General features: G+C 46.5%; 1 protein-coding gene across 5 annotated transcripts in view; it reads right to left on the bottom strand.

Moving 5' to 3' along the window:
- Window positions 1–19,774, bottom strand: part of Clbn (Nuclear export mediator factor NEMF homolog Clbn) — a 67,839-nt gene that overhangs the window by 19,733 nt on the left and 28,332 nt on the right. For all 5 annotated transcript variants that reach the window (XM_069332447.1, XM_045749165.2, XM_045749166.2 and 2 more), the window contains exons 12-14: window positions 12,221–12,401; window positions 4,244–4,438; window positions 392–534 (exon numbers count right to left, since the gene is read on the bottom strand). In XM_069332447.1, the coding sequence (XP_069188548.1) occupies window positions 392–534; window positions 4,244–4,438; window positions 12,221–12,401 (519 nt within the window). The remainder of the gene's footprint in view (window positions 1–391; window positions 535–4,243; window positions 4,439–12,220; window positions 12,402–19,774) is intronic.

Here is a 19,774-nt window from a genome sequence, read left to right as displayed (position 1 = left end):
TTACTAACTGCCTTCAAGAAACTGACTAATTGTGCATTTTTAATTTCTGGTGGAGTTTTTCCTGTTTTTTAGTTGATCTCCGATCCTCAAGCTCCATTCACCTCAGAGATATCCATATTCTAGCCCTGACTCCTGATAGGAATGAATGGGTCTCAAAGGCATGGTAGCCCCCTGTGCTAGCTCAGGGAGCTACAGTAGGGAAGCTGCCCTCCCAGAAGAGCTGAGCATGACAAAAATCATAAAGCATGTGTAATGATTACACAACTTTCACTATTTAGTAAATGTCTAAATATTTGGCAAATTAAAAATAATAATACTTAACCCTATAAATATATCTAATAGAAAATCTACATACAAAATTAATATAATTCATCCTTGGCAATGTCAATACCTTTGGAATCCTCTGCTTCTTTCTCCTCTTCATCCTGTTCAATTAGATCACTGTGGTCATCTGGGTCTGCTATTGAAAGGTTGCTCTTACCATCCTTAACTTCATCTTCCTCCAGTGAACGAACTCTTCTTTCCCCTGCATGTCTTAAAAAATACAGAACAGTGTAGAATGAAATGAGCACCCCCTCTTCTGTGCACCACCTTGGTTGCTTTCACAGCCACACATGCTGGACTGGTTTTGACAGATGCAAATAGCTAAGCTTAGAGCAACTGAAAGTGACAAGGAATCCCTACAAAATGTGTGGTGCCTAACTAAAAAACCTGTGTTGAATGTAATGAATGCCATTTTCTGGGTGAGACCCGAAGGCTCCCCAGAGCTATCCAGGCTGATATGGCTAATGTCAGACTTTGGAATCAGTCATGTGTATAGAGTTCTTAGGCCTACTGGGGACCAAGAGCCAGAACCTGGCCCCCTCAGAGAGGCACGAGGAGCAATGGCCTATAGATACCCCAATGTGGTTGGAAGCATTCTATATTTGCCATCGACCAGGTCAGGCACCCAGAAAGGTAAGCATCCTAAAACAAACCCCTGTTCTGGTTAAGAAATTGCTACTGAGAGCTGAACTAGTGGACATAACTCCCAAAATAAAAATGAGCTAACGAGCATGGCGTTAGCACTGGAGGCTCTCTGGAGCTATCCAGGCTGAATGGATATTTATAACTTTCTGGCATCAGTCAGGGTGAATGGAGTTCTTGGCCTACCGGGGATCATGAGCCAGAATCTGGCCCCCTCAGAGAGGTATGCGTATAGAAATACACATGGAATTTGGAGCATTCTATGTCTGCCATCGACCGGGCCAGGCACCCAGAAAGGTAAGCGCCTCAAAAGAAACCCCTATTCTGGTTAAAACGACTAAAATAGACAAATGAGTTGACAGAACTTCCCAAATGAAAATGAGCAAACGAGCATGACGTCACACGACCTATGCTGCATGACTACGCTGCTTCTCCCCTCCCCGGGAAGGAAAAGGGAAAGCCCCAGACCCACCGCACCGACGATCCACCCTCCAGTTCTAGGCTGGTTGTCAAAACACGCGAAAAACTGCCGACCAGGAAAAAGGGGGGCGGGTTGCCGGAGAGCCTCTGGTCTCACCCAGAAAATGGCGTTTCATTACATTTAACGCTGGATTTCTGTGGGAGCCCCATCATCTCCCTGGAGCTACCTACCCACAGATAAAAACCAAAGGGACTTACCCGGGAAGCGGTCGCTGCTCACACCTCAACTCAAAGTCGAGACAACAAGCTGCAACCACCGACCCAAAGCGACACAGGCCTGACTAGGCAAATGAACATTTACAAGGTAGCACGCAGCCAGGACCCTGTTTGACTGCCAAAAACCCTGTGCCCGAATGTCAGCCCAGGACATGTTACTGAAGACAGCAGACAACGCAGTAAACTTACGAACGTCATGGGGGATAGACTGCAGGCTGGCTAGACCGAATAACCCTGTGGACGACTGGAGAAACCCGAACCCTAGAACAGGAAAGAAGGGGAAACAGGATCAATCCAAAGTGCGTCCCTGGTCACAGAGGCCGTGGCGCACAAATAACGGTATAAAGCCGCAACCGGACACAACACGTGACTGGCCTGACCAACCAAGAATCAACAGCCCAAGGACCCCTCCGGAAAGCAGCACTCTCATTCTTCGACAGAAAAGAAGGAGATGGCTGTAAATGAACACACCTATAACCTCGACTAAAAGAGCAGAAACCCCTGGCCGGAGGAGAGCATGAAGCTCCCCAACCCGACCCCTAGAGGCCAATCAATGCCAACAAGAAAAACACCTCGAACAAGAAAACAAGAAAAACAATCCTGAACAAAAGGGCCACAACAAATCGAGGAGAAGACAAATATGAGAGCACTCTGTTCGAAGACCAGGACAGCTCAGGCAGTGCATGAGCAGGCCGAAGGTGAAACAATGCCCGAGACAGTTTGCAAAACTGCGCAGAGTAACATCAATACCGAAAGCAAGCTGCAGCGGCGTGGCCAATGCCGCACGATACGAGGTGACAGTATTCGGCCTAAGATGACGGTCCTGAAACAGCCACGAAAGAAAGGGCAAAACAACCTTAACCAAAAGCAAAATACTAGCGACGAAGAGACAAAAAGAACTGGAAGGACCGCCAGGAAACTTCATACTATTGCCGAGACGAAGCCCGCAGGTGGGACACCATCAAAGAAGCCACCTGATCACCATACAGATGGTGATAGACTGCTGAAAAAGGAGAAGCCGCTGGAAAACCTCCTGGTTCGGACACCGAGCAAGCAGCGTCTGAAACCAAGGTGGGGCTGGCCACCACGGGGCCAAGAGGACTACTCTCCTCTGGTAAGTCTCCAAGCGAGCCAGGACCTGGAGCAACAGCTGAACCGGGGAAAAGGGGGGGGGGGAAGAGGTACAGGAACCCTTACCTCAACCAGTCCTCCCCGCAAGGCATCAACCCCGATGGCCTCACTGTCGAAGAAGGGCACCATATATACCGGAAAACGCCTCGACCATGCCGATGAGAAGAGGTCCATCTCTAGGCGCCCGAACGTCTGGCAGAGCCAACTGAATGAGGTGGCGTTGACCGTCCATTCCGTGGACAGGAAAATGAACTGGGACAAGATGTCTACCAGGATGTTGGACACCCCTCCCACCACCCGGATGTGAATGGCCACGAGAGCCAAACCCCGGGAATTCAGCAGACAAGTCACCTGAAGCGACTAGCCCCAAAGAGTCAAGGACTGCATCAAATCCCCCCTTGGTTCAGGCAATGAATCACCGGGGAGCAGTCCGAATGGAGCCAGATCGTCAATTCACGGGCGACCTGAACCCTCCAAAGTGAAAACCACACCACCGCGAATTCCAGTACAGTGCTGTGAGCCCGATGGAAGGACGGACCCCACCGCCCCTGACCGACCAGGTGAGCACTGGTCACAAAGCCCCAACCAAGAGACGACGCGTCCATCTACACATCGAGCGAGGGCTCGGGTAGGCGCCAAGGCACTGAACCCCGAAAAACCTGAAGAGGAAGCCGGCAACACAGCAACCGACACAAAGCCCCCGAAGGCCGAACCCAACGATCGTGAGAGAGGCGGAAGGGCCATTCCCGAAGGAACCAGAACAGCCAACGAAGTCACACCCGACCTGGTGGGTAGACCATCATGGCAAAGTTCAGGCTCCCACACAAACTCTTAAGCAACTGCCCCGTGATCCAGAAGCCCCTCAAAAACAGATGAAGGCGGGAACGCAGACGGAGCAGAGCCACCGGAGGAAGAAACAAGAAAGTGGTACAAGCATCCCAAACCAGACCAAGGCACAGAACTGAAACAAAAACTGGAGCCAGAGGCACAACCGCACCAGACTCGCATCAGCCAAGAACTGAAGGTTGGGTCGCCGGCAGGTGGGTCTGGGGCTCCCTCTTCCCCCTCCACGGGGAGTGGGGGGAAAGGGGGGTGTGCAGACATGATGATGTCATGGTAGTTTGCTTATTTTTGTTTGGGGAGTTCTGTCCACTTGTTCGGCCTTCAGTCACAACAGTTTTACCAGAATAGAGGTTTGTTTTGGGGCGTCTATCTTTCTGGGTGCCTGTCTCGGTCGATGGTAGACATAGAATGCTCCCAACCAAAGGGAGGGGGGGTCTCTATAGGCCATTGTTCCTCGTGCCTCTCTAGAGAGGGGCAGGTTCTGGCTCGTGGTCCCCGGTAGGCAAGAACTCCATGCATTGACTGATGCCATAAAGATTTACATATCCATTCAGCTTGGATAGCTCCGGGGAACCAACGGGGCTACCCCCAGAAAAATAATTCTTACCTAGATATGGACTCTTCCTCTAGTCTGAAGAGGAACCCAAAACCATAGACAAGGTGTGAAGGTGGAAGGAAGTTCTTTTTACCCCGAACCATAAAGGCGCCTGTAGTGAGGTACTCTCCTGATGGTGCGGTCTTGCTCACCTGGTCACCCCATACCCACCATGCTGATGTTACAACCTTTTCATCCCAGGCACGACTGTAAAGAAAATAAATCACTAAATGATATCTAACCTGGTGCATAATTTAAAGAGTTATAAATACAAGACAAGTACAGTGGAACCTCGATTTATGAATTTAATCTGTTCTGGCACCAAGCTCGTCATGTGAAACCGCACCTCTTTCAAAACAAATTTCCTTATTTAAAATAATGGAAATAAAATTAATCCGTTCTACCACCGAAAAACATCAATATGATATTCAATTCTTTAAATAATGGAGCAGCCCACCTGACCTGTATGGAACAAACCTTTATGACATTTTTCTTTTTTCAAATTTGTACAATTATTTTTTTACTTTTTATTTTTTTTAAAGAAAAAGGTTCGTTCAGTGTATGTCAGGTAGGCTGCTCCATTTTCTATAGAAAAATGAAAAATAAAAAGAAAATTGAAAATAATTAAAAAACCAGCGTTGAATGTAATGAAACGCCATTTTCTGGGTGAGCCCCGGAGCCTTACTGGAGCTTATCAGGCTAATGCATGTTATATTAGCCCGGGACATTAGTTAAGGAGTTCAGACCTACCAGAGACCAGCGCCAGAACCTGGCCCCTTCAGAGAGGTTTCAGGTAGCAATGGCCCTGGAAAATCCCCTTGTGGTTGGGGTTTTCCTTATCTGCCATCGACTAGGGTTAGGCACCCAGAAAGGTAGGCATAACAAAACAAACCCCACATGGTAAAAAACTAAAACAAAAAATGAACAGAGAGGTAGAAACTCCCTACAATCCCAAGGAAACAAGCAAACATCACACTTTACTGCCGCGCTGTTCGTCCGCGCGGCCCTCCCTGCCCCGAGAGGGGGAAGGGGGAGCCCCGGACCTAACCGCGCCGGCTGCCTAGTATCAGTTTGGAAGCTAAGCTTCAACCAACGCGAAAAAAAGGCCGACCGGTGGAAGAGAGGGTTGCCAGGGAGCCTTCGGGGCTCAGCCAGAAAATGGCGTTTCATTACATTCAACGCTGGTTTTCTGTCGGGAGCCCCTACGGATCCCTGGAGCTTCATACCCGAAGAGAAGGACAAGACAGGGCTGACCCGGGAGGCGGCCGCCACAAACTCGATGCAAATAAAGTTTGCATCGAAAGCCCCCGAAACCCCCCATTTATTTGCATCGTTGGAGGAAAACCATGTGGTTTTCTCATTAATCAAGCGAAAGCTCGTCAATTGAGACAGATTTTCGCTGAGTGGCCAGCTCGTTATTTAAAATGTTCGTAGATTGAGGCGCTCATCATTCGAGGCTCCACTGTGTACTGTAACAGGCATATTAAGTTATTCATAAATACAGAAGACATTTATAAAAATTTATATACCTATCAGTGTAACTTAAGTTAACACTGCTGACTAGTACTGATGTAGCATGACACTGTTCAACACAAAGTCATCACTTCGCTCCAGCCTTAGTTTCCAGGTTTTAATCTATGTCTTTGCCAGAAAAGAAGAAACCGCCCATTAAGACCAAAGGAACTTGGCCCTCTTCGGGAATAGAGCATGAAGCTCCGGGCCAGCACCAGAACCTGGTCCCCCTTACAGAGGTGCAGGAAGTGGTGGCATTTATTTATTTATGTCACCACCAGGAAATCAACGAGAAAGTCAGGAAGTCAAAAGAAACCACTGTTGGCTTCAATAGAAACCACAGTGCCTGTAAAAACCACAGTAGAAACCCAATATGAGGAGTATTGGCAGTCTTTATGGGAGTGATGTTCTGGGTAGATGCGTATATCATCTATCTTCTATCAGATATCAACTGTTAAGAGTGGCAGCTCTCACAAGACCTCAGTGACCCACAAAATCACATGATTTGTACAAAAACAGATCATGTTTACCCTGTTGGTGGGATGGAGGTTGTGGGCTGGTGATAGAAGGAGAATGGGGAGGTGTTTACTCCAGAGACAAGTTACAAAATGGCTGACCTCCAATAAAGTACACACAGACATTTGTATTTATTTATTTATTCATGTAATTAGACCACTTCACTCTTTAAAAACAGCTAACTTTGACAAGCAGGATAACTCCATCAATCAAGGCTGCATTTTTGCTACATTGTGTTACAGCTGACAGAAAACACACACACAACAATCATTGCTCGAAGACCTCATCCAGCTCTTTGGAGGTGGGGTGTTTGCCCAAGATACAGCAACCATTTCCCCCTCCGGATTGCAACACCGTGGCACTGGAACAGGAAAATAGCTGCCCTAGAGTCTCTACTTTGCCTAATGAGTTCCTCACCCACCTCCTTCAGGAACTTAACGTAAGTGCACATTTACCCCAGGTGCCCAGGGTCTCAGAGCCTATTTATTTATTTATTTATTTATTTATTTATTTATATACAAGAAGGTACATTGGGTTTGTGAGAATACATAGCATAGTACAGTAATTGCACTCTTGTAAAGCCACTAGTGCGCGCAGCGTTTCGGGCAGGTCCTTAATCTAACAGATAATTTTAAGTAGGTAAATTCTATCAGAATTAATAAAATGATAACAAATACATTGCAAGAAAACAAACAAAAAAAAATGAGATGAGAGAGATTAGTAAGTATATTAAAGCTCTGATTGATTACATTGACAGCTTGATTGGTAATTTAAACAAGATTAATAGACACCATACAGCAGATTGACAGTACATATAAGAAGACACCAATGATTGCAATGATAAAGATGTTCAGATTGGGTACATAAAGATTGGGAGATAGGGTAGCAATAGATAGAGTGCAGTTTTAAAGTAAAAGGTAAAAAACTATGAAGATGAAATTAGGTACTTTTTAGTATTGTTTTTGAATGATGCAAAAGTTGGACAGCTTTTCAATTCAATAGAGAGTGAGTTCCATAGACTGGGTACCTTTATTTGCATAGAGTGTTTACACAAATTAAGTTTGACTCTGGGGATATCAAAGAGATATTTATTTATGGTGTGGTGATAATGGGTCCTATTACATCTGTCCAGGGAGAGTTTCAGAGCAGGATTTGCATTTAAGAACAGGGTTTTGTAAATGTAGTTGACACAAGAGAATTTGTGGAGTGAGATTATGTTTAGCATGTTTAGGGAGTTAAACAAGGGGGCTGAGTGTTGTCTGAAAGCAGAATTTGTTATTATTCTGATAGCAGATTTTTGCTGGGTAATGATGGACTTGAGGTGGTTTGCAGTGGTTGAACCCCATGCACTGATACCATAATTAAGATAGGGATAGATTAGTGCATAATATAGAGAGATGAGAGCAGAGTTAGGTACATAATATCTGATTTTGGAGAGTATACCAACTGTTTTAGAGACTTTCTTAGTTATGTGTTGTATGTGGGTACTGAAGTTGAGTCTCTTGTCTAGGAATAGGCCAAGAAACTTTCCATCATTTTTATTGCTAATGTTTACATTGTCTATCTGAAGCTGAATTGCATTTGTAGATTTACTTCCAAATAAGATGTAGTAGGTCTTTTCTATGTTAAGTGTTAGTTTGTTGGTTGACATCCATAAGTGGACTGTTTTTAGTTCATTATTAACAACATTATTTAGTGTATGTGGGTTGGGGTTAGAGTAGATGAGGGTAGTATCATCAGTAGAGATGTTAGGCAGATCATTGATGTAAGTAAGAAATAAGAGAGGTCCCAAAATGCTGCCCTGTGGCACTCCAACGGTTATTGGTAGAGTGGGAGAGGTTATATTATTGATGGCTACACATTGGTGTCTATCACTAAGATAGGATTGGATATAGTCCAGTGTATGGCCTCGAATTCCATAATGATGGAATTTACGTAACAGGTAATTGTGATTAACAGTATCAAAGGCCTTTCTCAGGTCAATGAAGAGTCCAATCGGAAACTCATTTTTGTCAAGGGCTGAGTAAATTATATCAAGGAGACTAATAATTGCATCGTTGGTACTCTTTTGGGAGCGGAAGCCAAACTGACAGGGGCTAAGAATGTCAAATTTTACGAGGTAGGAGTAAAGCTGTTTGTAGATAATTTTTTCAAATATTTTTGATAGTATGGGTAGGTTTGATATTGGTCTATAATTGTTTATGTCTGCCGGATTACCTCCTTTATGAACTGGTGTTACTCTTGCTTTTTTAAGGATATCAGGGAAGGTATGACACTCGAGGGATTTGTTGAACAGCAGAGCTATAGGTGGGGCAAGGGCGTGGGAGGCGCTCTTGTATATAATGGATGGTATTTCACTGATGTTCCCAGCTTTGGTTTTTAGTGAGTGTATGATGGACACAACATCTGTCGGACTGACTGGTGAGAGGAGAAGATAGTTTGGATAGCTGCCTGAGAGATATGTGTTGATATGTGTCTGAGTCTGTGGTCTATTGAGTCTATTGGGAAGAACCTGAAACAATATTCTAGGTCCCTATACTTATTAGTTTTCTGGGTTTCCTTTAGGTGTTTCTGTGTTTTTTATATAATATGTGCCAAAAATATTGATTTTGTGAGGATTTTTGGAGGTTTAGGAACACATCTCCCATTTACAGCATTGCACTTATGTAAAATTCAACTTCGTGTTATAAACAAATGCTTTATGAACACATTCTCAAAACGTAACTCATTCGTAGCAAGAGAACTACCTGTATTTACCACAGGAGTATTGTTCCCTTCTAAAAGTACATAAATGAGTACTATTCTATATATAAATTAACAATTCCAAGTACATTCTAAGACTGGAAAACATGAGAAAATATAAGTGTTAAATGTAGAAAACCAGTTCTAAATTCACTAAGAAACAAGAAATAACTCAAAACAAGAAAAACATTGGAATACTTGGCATGCTGGGTCAATATGAGCCGACTATCATTTACTTGTTAACCCTGATTTGGTATGGCCATCTGCACGTAACCAAGTGCAGTGACTACTTGTTATATTGAAATGCTATTATATTATAGTATATGACTAAGAATTATGTTAAATGTCCCAGTGGCAACTGGCAATTGTGCATGATTTTTGCCTTATCTTGAGATCTTGAGGTTATCTTGAGATGATTTCGGGGCTTTAGTGTCCCCGCGGCCCGGTCCTCGACCAGGCCTCCACCCCCAGGAAGCAGCCACCCCCAGGAAGCAGCCACCCCCAGGAAGCAGCCACCCCCAGGAAGCAGCCACCCCAAGGAAGCAGCCCGTGACAGCTGACTAACACCCAGGTACCTATTTTACTGCTAGGTAACAGGGGCATAGAGTGAAAGAAACTCTGCCCATTGTTTCTCGCCGGCACCCAGGACCACAGGATCACAAGTCCAGCGTGCTGTCCGCTCGGCCGACCGGCTCCCTTAGAGCCGGCTTAGAGCTTACCCCCAAACACACACCGAAACTACGACGTTGGTACAACGTTCGAACAAGATTTAACACCACCTAACCAGTTATAACAACCAATATAGCAAGTTGTAACAACGTTCTAATACGTCATAAACACGTTAAGCCAAGATGTAACAAGGTTATTACAAGTTGTAACAAGCGGAAAATAGAGACAGTTTCGGTTTGTGTTTCCAGGGTAGAGCCTTGTGTAAAGTTTGTGCCTAGTATCATTCCCTGTCAAGTTTCCTGTTAGTGTTTGTTCACCTACCGTTGGCATTTTCACTTGGTAATGTTGATATGACAGTGGACTAGATCTAGTCAAGAATACTCTTCAAATGTATGGAAGTCTGAGTATTGAAATTGTGAATTAAAAAAAAAATTTCTCAAAAAAAAAAAAATTACATAGTACTGTACACCTACTTGTTGAGCAAGTCCCAGTTTTTTTAGGTCAATATTCAGTTTAAAAGATTTCAATCAGTGGTATTAGTAAGTCACATTCGAGAGAGATATTTTTGTAAACTTAATAATTTTTACTAATTATTGGCTATGAAAATAAAACCCATCATTAATATATAAACTATTATTTAAAATCTTGTTCTGTATGCCCCTAACAGTGAGAATGAGTTTCCTGTCAAGGTATGTATTCACCTAGTTGTGTTTGCGGGGGTTGAGCTTTGCTCTTTCAGCCCGCCTCTCGACTGTCAATCAACTGTTTACTAACTACTATTTTTTTTTTCACACACCACACACACACACACACCCCAGGAAGCAGCCTGTGACAGCTGACTAACTCCCAGGTACCTATTTACTGCTAGGTAACAGGGGCATTCAGGGTGAAACAAACTTTGCCCATTTGTTTCTGCCTCGTGCGGGAATCGAACCTGCGCCACAGAATTACGAGACCTGCGCGCTATCCACCTGGCTACGAGGCCCCCATGGTATGTCTTTTGAGTGGAATGTTCATGTCACTATACTATTGTATCATATCACAGTGCCTCCAAGGACTTGCTATTTGCATAGATTCCATATTATACACACACATATAGTAAGGACAGGTTTCAAAACTCATGTCCCAACACGACTTTAAAACTTGTACCTATTACACAACTATAAAACCCATAACCTTACAACAAACAATGGTGCCACAGCTGAATCAAGGTCACTGGAGGTAGGGAAAGCAATGCCGACCAATGTCCCAAACGAGGCCAAGCCAAGTCTGAACCTGGGATGGAACAAACTGAGACTTCTGCCAATTCACTAGGAACCCAAACCCATTGAGCTGGGAAAGAACCAGATTCCTGGCTAGCAGACACACAGACTGGCTGGGAGCCCACACCAATCATTCGTCAAGGTAGGCCAGAACGACCACTAACTTCTCTCTTTTAAGGGGGCAAATTCTGATATTGTTATCTGGTAAGTGCTCATAAATAAAAAAAAACTTGGTGAGGAATTGATGTGTTCCCAGGTAGAAGCTACCAAGGGGGCCCCCTCACAGAAAAAAGGAAATATCAATAGGCATAAAAAATGTTCAAATTTTCTCTGCCTTAGGCACACTAATATACATACAGTGGTACCTCGGAATGCGAGTGTCCCTGTATGCGAGTTTTTCGGAAGACGAGCAGGATTTACTCCAAAAATATGTCTCGGAAGGCGAGGGTTACCTCGGGACGCGAGTTTGTTGATACGTGTACAGGCTGACTGGCGCGTGGTGGCATGGCGATCGCGCCTCAGTTTACCAGTGTCTCGTGTCCAGTGACTATCCCACCTGAATTCTTCACAAGGATTTACAGTTTTTTATCGTTTTTTTGGCCATTTGAGCATAAAAGTTGTCATTATATATCTTGCCATGGGTCTCAAGAAAGCCATTGGTAAGGTTCAACCTAAGAAAATAGCTGTGAGTAGAGGCAGTAGAGGATGTCCCTTCTTGATTAAGAAAATGTGTGAAGTATGGGAAGAACTGCAAAGTTTTGTTGAAAAAACTCACCCAGATAAAGCTGTAGCAGGCCGTTGCATTGACCTTTTAAATGATAATGTGATGTATTACTACAGACAAGTGTTAAAATGTAGGGAAAAACAAGTGTTATTAGATAAATTCTTAGTAAAACAAGCAAGTCCTAGTGGTATGCAGGCAAAATGTGCCAGAGTGTGCATACCAGTGAAGTCCTCACTGCCTGATGTGATAATGGAAGGGGACTCCCCTTCCAAACAGTAACTCCTCTCTTCCTCCCACCTCCTCACCATCTTCCATACGCCTACAGCAATCAACAGCAAGGTAAGTAATAACTTGAACATAGTTTTGTAGGTTTATTTAGATGAATTAGGTATAAAAATTTAGTTTGATGTGGGGTTTTTGGGGTAGTCAGGAACAGATTAATTCATTTCCCTTTATTTCTTATGGGGAAATTAGCTTCGGAATGCGAGTTTTCGAAATACGAGGCGTCTCCAGGAACCAATTAAACTCTTAAACTGAGGTATGCCTGTACTGCATAATTCTTACCTGTAACACAAAGCCATAATCCCAGTCTCATGGAGGGTCTTGGGTGGTGGCTCTTTGCCAGTAGGGTTCTTGATGATTACGCTGGGCGCGCCATGCATGTCTGCATGAACATAAATATCACGATGATGCAAATGACGTTTCACAATCATTTCATTCATTTGGCTATCTCTTCCTGCAATTACTGAAATATAAGCAAAGAAAACTAAGTACAATATAGTATCAATTAAAATATAAATGCCTGCTAAGTTATAAACAAAATATAAATATTGAATTCAAAAGATCTCAAAATGTGAAAAAAGGCATAAAGTGGGCATGGGTTTCAAACACTGTACAGATGGTACTTAACCTTTATAAACAAAAATAGAAATGCAGGGAAAATAACAACATTACAGATATTTTCCCCTTCTGTCTAGACAAGTCTATTTCTGAATTATGTTGTGAAGAAAATCATGAAAGGGAGCAAGGAAAAGTCAAACAGAGAAACTTTCCAGATCATGGGAACTTCAGAAATGTTCCTGTTGTTTCATACAGGTACTAATGAGTGCTTTAAATCTTCCAGCTAAATTGAGCTAAAAAAACAGCGTTAAATGTAATGAAATGTCATTTTCTGGGCGAGTCCCAGAGGCTCCCTAGAGCTATCCAGGCTGAATGGATATGTTTAACTTTCTGGCATCAGTCAAAGTGCTTGGAGTTCTTGCCTACCAGGGACCACGAGCCAGAACCTGGCCCCCTCAGAGAGGCAAGAGGAGCAATAGCCTATAGAAACCCTTGTGGTTGGGAGCATTCTATGTCTGCCATCGACCAGGATAGGCATCCAGAAAGATAGGCGCCCCAAAACAAACCCCTATTCTGGTGAAAATATTGCTACCGAAAACCGAACAAGTAGACAGAACTCCCCAAACAAAATTATCAAACTAGCATGATGTCATCACGTCGCTGTGCCGCAATCTGTGCAACCCCCCTCCCCGGGAGGGGGAAGGGGGGAGCCCCAGACCATCCGCATGAGCGATCCAACTGGCAGTTCTTAGGCTGGATGTCAAAATACGCGAAAAACACTGCCAACCGGAAGGAGGGAGGGATGCTGGGGAGCCTCCGGGACTCGCCCAGAAAATGGCATTTCATTACATTCAACTCTGGTTTTCTGGGGGGAGCTACCTCACCGCAGATAAGGAAAATAGGGAAGGATCCAGGAGGCCGATGCCAACGACCCCAAAACCCACAGACGGTCTGGAGCTGGGAACAGAGAGGAAAAGGGGTGAACAGCACCTAACTACAATGGGGCAGCCCTGGGGCATCCAAATGGGAAACCAACCTAGTGCATTGCAGCAACCTAACCTAGCTTGCAACACGGATGCCACCTGTACTCTGAACAGTAATAACATCAGGAGAGGACTGGAGAACAAGCAGAGAATACCTCTCGCAAGACTCCGGGGTCAAGGTGTCAGTAACCCAACAGACAACGTGACGGAGGTAAAAGTGGCGACTGTCACCCGGAGACAAGGGCACAGCAACCAACAAACCCACACAAGACGGGTTGGAACCCGGAAGACACATTCAATGGTCCACCGAGCCCCGATAGGGTTTTCCAGAGCCCGTAGGGTAACAACTACGGGAAGCCCGGGCAAGGTGTTGCTAACTGGTTAAAACCCAAAACTAACAAGGGTTAGAGGACAACACTGAAAACCCCTGCAACGTGTACAATCACGGGGGCCTAGCAGAGGGCCACCAAACACTACCAGTGGAACTATAGCCACACTAGGCAGAACCCCCACCAGGCAAATGAAAATAAAAAAAGAAAAACCCCGCAAAAGTCCACCGTCCCCAGAGGCAACAGGAACCGGTCGCCGCTTAGGTGGCATGTCGCGCAACACCTTGATGTCCTAACCAGCACAACACCAATCCCTACCCAAGGCCAAACAAGGGCCCTAAGGGCGAGGCAAATGCCGAGCAGTAAGAACCTCTACGGGCATGGTTCCCGAACGCCCCAGGGATAAAAACCCTGTCACGCAGGGACAGTACTCACAGGGCGCTTAGAGAAGGAAGCCCTTAAGTTCATGCAGCCCCGGTACTGATGAGGAAAACCTGGCCACTGCACAACACAATACACGGCAGTGAACGCCACGAAAGACAAACACCGCCTAGGAAACTGAGGTCAGAAAAGCGCCTGTCGTGGTTGACATTAGCTTACGAACTGATGCTAGGCAGCCGGCGCGGCGAGAGCTGCGCGGACGATCGGCGCGGCAGTAGAATGTGATGTTTGCTTGTTTCCATGGGATTGTAGGGAGTTTCTACCTCTGTTCGGTTTTCTGTTTTAGTTTTTTACCATGTGGGGTTTGTTTTGTTATGCCTACCTTTCTGGGTGCCTAACCCGGTCGATGGCACATAAGGAAAACCCCAACCACAAGGGGTGTTTTCCAGGGCCATTGCTCCCTGAAACCTCTCTGAAGGGGCCAGGTTCTGGTGCTGGTCCCTGGTAGGTCTGAACTCCTTAGCTAATGTCCCGGTCTAATATAACATACATTAGCCTGATAAGCTCCAGGGAGCTGTAGGGGCTCCCCACAGAAAAAGAACGAATTCCCAAACCTGAAAGACTAGGGGTAATCACCGAGGCGTAATCTGGGTCACGCAGGAGGTAAGACGCCAGGGTTGCCCACACTACAGAAGGTTGGATGCTGGAAGCCAAAAACCTCCAGATTGACGGAAGTGACGCATCCGAGGGAACATGGAACCAAACCTGGGGAGGGGCAGATGCCCAATCCAACTCGTATGCAGAGGGGGGAAAGAGAACCCAACTCCTTGTAACAATAAGGCCCACTTCGAGGGTAGAAAAACCTAGGTGGGGTCCAGCGGGGCCCAAGGGCCCCAAGTCAGACCCTCCCCAGCCCCAAAATCCCCCTCCTTGGGACCCGGGGCCGAGTCATCCCCCAGAGCATCGGCCCCTAAAGAAAAAGTCGGCGCAGCCGAGAAAGCCAAACAGAAGGGGTCCCAGTGGTCAGACCCAGAGGCTTTGGCAGGGAGAGTGGACTCGAACGCCTCCGTTGCCACACCGGAAGGGGCATCCCCCGAGACCGCCCAAGACTCGAGACCATCTAAACCCTGCCCCGACTCAGAAACCCTCAGACACTTCGAGACCGGAAGCAGGGGAAGAAAATCAGGATGAACCACAGCAGGGGAAGGACGAGGGCGTGCAGACTGAACCAAGGTCGTTGCGACCCACACCCCCAAGTCCGGATCCCTATAAGCAAAACCGGGCAGCCTTGGGGCATCCAGGTAAGCAACCAACCTAAACCAAGCATGCAACGCCTGCGCCGCCTGTACCCGTGGAACACCTTCTTGAGAGTGGGTAAACCGAGTCACAAGCAAGTAACAGAACTCGTATGACGCCAGGCCGAAGGTGTCACCGACCCAACAGGCAGCTTGACGGAGGCAAAACCCGTGAGGGTAATCCTGAGTCAAAGGGACCAAGCAACCATCGAACTCGCACGAAGCGAAGGGGGGGGGGGAACTCCGGGGACACATCCATCAGACCCACACGCCCCCAGGGGATTCCCAGGGTCCTGAGGCGCTTAATGGAAACTCATGCCCAGATAATGCCAGGCAGGGTACTGCTAACCGGCGCCCAAAACTACCAAACAACTGTCTAAAGCTGAACCCCAGGAACGTGTACACTCATGGGGACCTGGCAGGGGGCACCACCAGAAGAGAACTGTGCACAGGTCAGGCACCAAAAAGAGGGGGAAGCAAGGCAGACCCCCCCCCTACAAGGCAAAAACAAAAAGAAAAACAAAACCCCGCAAGAGAACAACATACCCTTAGGAACAGAGCCAGCCGCTGTAAATGGTGAAAACAAGCTGCACAGTACCGATCTGGTCGAACAGAACACACAGTAACAGTTGATCAAGTAAAATCGAGCCGAGCGGAGTTAAAAGCTCTGTACCTCAAGGTACAGTCCTTGCACCACTGCTGTTCCTTATTCTCATATCTGATATAGACAAAAATACAAGTCACAGCTTCATGTCATCCTTTGCAGATGATACAAAAATCAGCATGAAAATTACCTCTGCTGAAGACATTGAAAAACTACAGACAGACATTAACAAAGTTTTGATTGGGCAGCAGAAAATAACATGATGTTTAACGGTGATAAATTCCAGGTACTCAGATATGGCAAAAATGAGAATCTGAAACATAATACAGGGTACAAAACACAATCGAATCTGCCCATAGTAGGAAAACAGCATGTCAAGGATTTGGGAATAATGATGTCTGACGATCTAACGTTTAGGGAGCATAACCAAACAAGTATTGCGTCAGCCAGAAAAATGATAGGATGGATTACGAGAACCTTCAAGTCCAGAGATCCCATCACAATGGTTGTACTCTTCAAATCACTTGTGTTGTCCCGTCTTGAGTACTGCTCAGTACTCACCTCCCCCTTCAGAGCAGGAAAGATTGCTGAAATAGAGGGAATACAGAGAACATATACGGCACGCATAGACGAGATAAAGCACCTAAGTTATTGGGATCGTCTCAAAGCTCTCCAAATGTACTCACTAGAAAGGAGACGAGAGAGATACCAAATAATATACACATTGAAAATACTGGAGGGACAGGTCCCAAATCTGCAGAGTAAAATAACAACGTGCTGGAGTGAACGATATGAAAGAAAATGCAGAATAGAACCAACGAAGAGCAAAGGTGCCATAGGCTCAATCAGAGAACACTGTGTAAACATCAGAGGTCCACGGTTGTTCAATGTCCTACCAGCGAGCACCAGAAAAATTGCCGGAACAAAAGTGGACATCTTCAAGAAAAAATTAGATTGTTGTCTTCAAGGAGTGCCGGACCAACCGGGCTGTGATGGGTATGTGGGCCTGTCGGCCGCTCCAAGCAACAGCCTGGTGGACAAAACTCACACAAGTCAAGCCTGGCCTCAGGCCGGGCTTGGGGAGAAGAAGGACTCCCAGAACCCCATCAAGCAGGTATCAAGCAGGTATCAAGCAGGTATCAAGCAGGTACCCTGTGCACCACCAGTGCAAGCTGCCTCTTACCCTATCTTGAGGTTATCTTGAGATGATTTCGGGGCTTTAGTGTCCCCGCAGCCCGGTCCTCGACCAGGCCTCCACCCCCAGGAAGCAGCCCGTGACAGCTGACTAACACCCAGGTACCTATTTTACTGCTAGGTAACAGGGGCATAGGGTGAAAGAAACTCTGCCCATTGTTTCTCGCCGGCGCCCGGGATCGAACCCGGGACTACAGGATTACAAGTCCAGCGTGCTGTCCACTCGGCCGACCGGCTCCCAGAAAGAAAAAGAAAACTCCCGCATGAGGACAAAATACCCAGGCGGAACAGAGCCGGCGGCCATGTGAGGTGATAACTAGCTGCACAGTACCCTGCGCCCCTACCAGTGACAAAAACTACCCTCTACCCAGAGACAAACAAGACTACCCTCTACCCTAAGGTAAACCAAGAGGACAAAAACCCCAAGGCACCCAAAGGGCAGCTGAAACCTGAGCAGTAATACGGCCTAGCAGAGGCAGACCCCTGAGGAACTTGTGGAAGGGAACCCCAAGCTCCAAGGGCACCTAGGGACGAGAACCCTAGGCGCATGCAGCCCGAGTACTGTAGAATAACTCCTGGCTCTCGCACCCCTGGAAGACAGCCACCACACTCAAAGCACAGTGCTAGAAACGGTGGAGCCAAGCACACGACCTCCGCCTCTAACATCAGCCTGAGAACTGATGGGTGGATACCCGGCATGGGGGTCTGGGGCTCCCCCTTCCCCCTCCTGGGGAGGGGGGAGCTGCGCAGACAGCGGTGCGGCGACGTGTGACGTCATGCTCGTTTCTTTTAGGGAAGTTTTATCCACTTGTTCGGCTTTTGGTAGCAATATTTTCGCCAAAATAGGGGTTGGTTTTGGGATGCTTACCTTTCTGGGTGCCTGATCCGGTCAATGGCAGATATAGAATGCTTACAACCACACGGGGATTTCTATAGGCCATTGCTCCCCATGCCTCTCTGAAGGAGCCAGGTTCTGGCTCGTGGTCCCCGGTAGGCCCACAGAACTCCATACACATGACTGATGCCAAAGTCTGACATTAGCATATCAGCCTAGTAAGCTCTGGAGAGCCGAAAGGGCTCCCCCCAGATAGAAAAAGAAAACTCCCGCATGAGGACAAAATACCCAGGCGGAACAGAGCCGGCGGCCATGTGAGGTGATAACTAGCTGCACAGTACCCTGCGCCCCTACCAGTGACAAAAACTACCCTCTACCCAGAGACAAACAAGGGAGGAACACAGAAACCCCAGTTGACGGGGTTTCGAGCGGTCAATCACAGAGCAGCAAAAGACACAACGGAGGGAGATCCCAAGGCGACTTGTGGAAGGAGGCCCCAAGCCCCAAGGGCAGTACTTACAGGGCACCTAGGGAAGGAAACCCTAGGTGCATGCAGCCCAAGTATTGAAGAATTTTCTCCTGGCTTGCACACCAACTGTAGAAACAGCACCACACCACAAGGCACAAAACTGAAACAATTGCTGAAGCCAGAGCCACACGACCTTGCCAGTATCACATCAACCAAGAACTGAAGGGTGGGTAGCCAGCGTGAAGGTCTGGGGCTCCCACTTCCCCCTCCCAGGAAGGAAAGGGGTTGCGCAGACAGCAGCGTGTCAACGTGGTGATGTCACATTAGTTTGCTTGTTTTCATTTGGGGAGTTCTGTCCACTCGTTCTGCTCTTTGTAGCAATGTCTTCACAAGTATATAGGTTTGTTTTGCAGCACTTACCTTTCTGGGTGCCTGACCCGGTCGATGGCAGACATAGAATGCTTCCAACTACACGGGGGTTTCTATAAGCCATTGCTTCTCGTGCCTCTCAGAGAGTCAAGTTCTGGCTCATGGTCCCGGTAGGCCTAGAACTCCAAGCACATTGACAGATGCCAGAAATCTAATATATATCCAGGGAGCCTACAGGGCACCCCCCAGAAAATAACAAAGCTGTGACTTGCATTTTTCTCTATAGAAAATCTTGAATAAAAAAAACATTGGTGCAAGGACTGTACCCTGAGGAAAGGAGCTTTTTACTGTGCTTGGACTCTATTTTATTTGATTAATTTATATTTTGCATTCTGTTTGATAGAAAATTGAATATCCATCGTCCTACTTTTCCTGATATTCCTCATAACCTAATTTTGTGGGCTATCACTCCATGGTCTCCTTTAACATATCTTATTAATGTCTCTGGGGCCCCAGCTTTGGGTCATTTCTCTCGTCTGGGTGATTTTCTTCATCCTAACTCCTGCGGTGCTCCCACTTATCTGGTAAATGCCCCATTTGTTTTCCTTCTATGTGGGTAGTTAGCTACAGGGAGCCACATGGGGCCTCCCAGAAAACCAGCGATGAATGTAATGAAATGCCTCTTTTTCTCATTGAACCCCGGTAGCTCCCCAATTTCCTCCCTCCCTCCCTCCCTTCCAGGTTTGTCAGTGTCTTTTGACATTTACTTCAGAATTGGCTTCGAGGACCAGGGAAGATCTAGAGCTTCAGGGTGCCTGA

This window comes from Procambarus clarkii, chromosome 27, assembly GCF_040958095.1.
Source record: "Procambarus clarkii isolate CNS0578487 chromosome 27, FALCON_Pclarkii_2.0, whole genome shotgun sequence".
Classification (NCBI taxonomy): Eukaryota; Metazoa; Arthropoda; class Malacostraca; order Decapoda; family Cambaridae; genus Procambarus; species Procambarus clarkii.
This window is presented reverse-complemented; position numbering and strand designations above follow the sequence as displayed.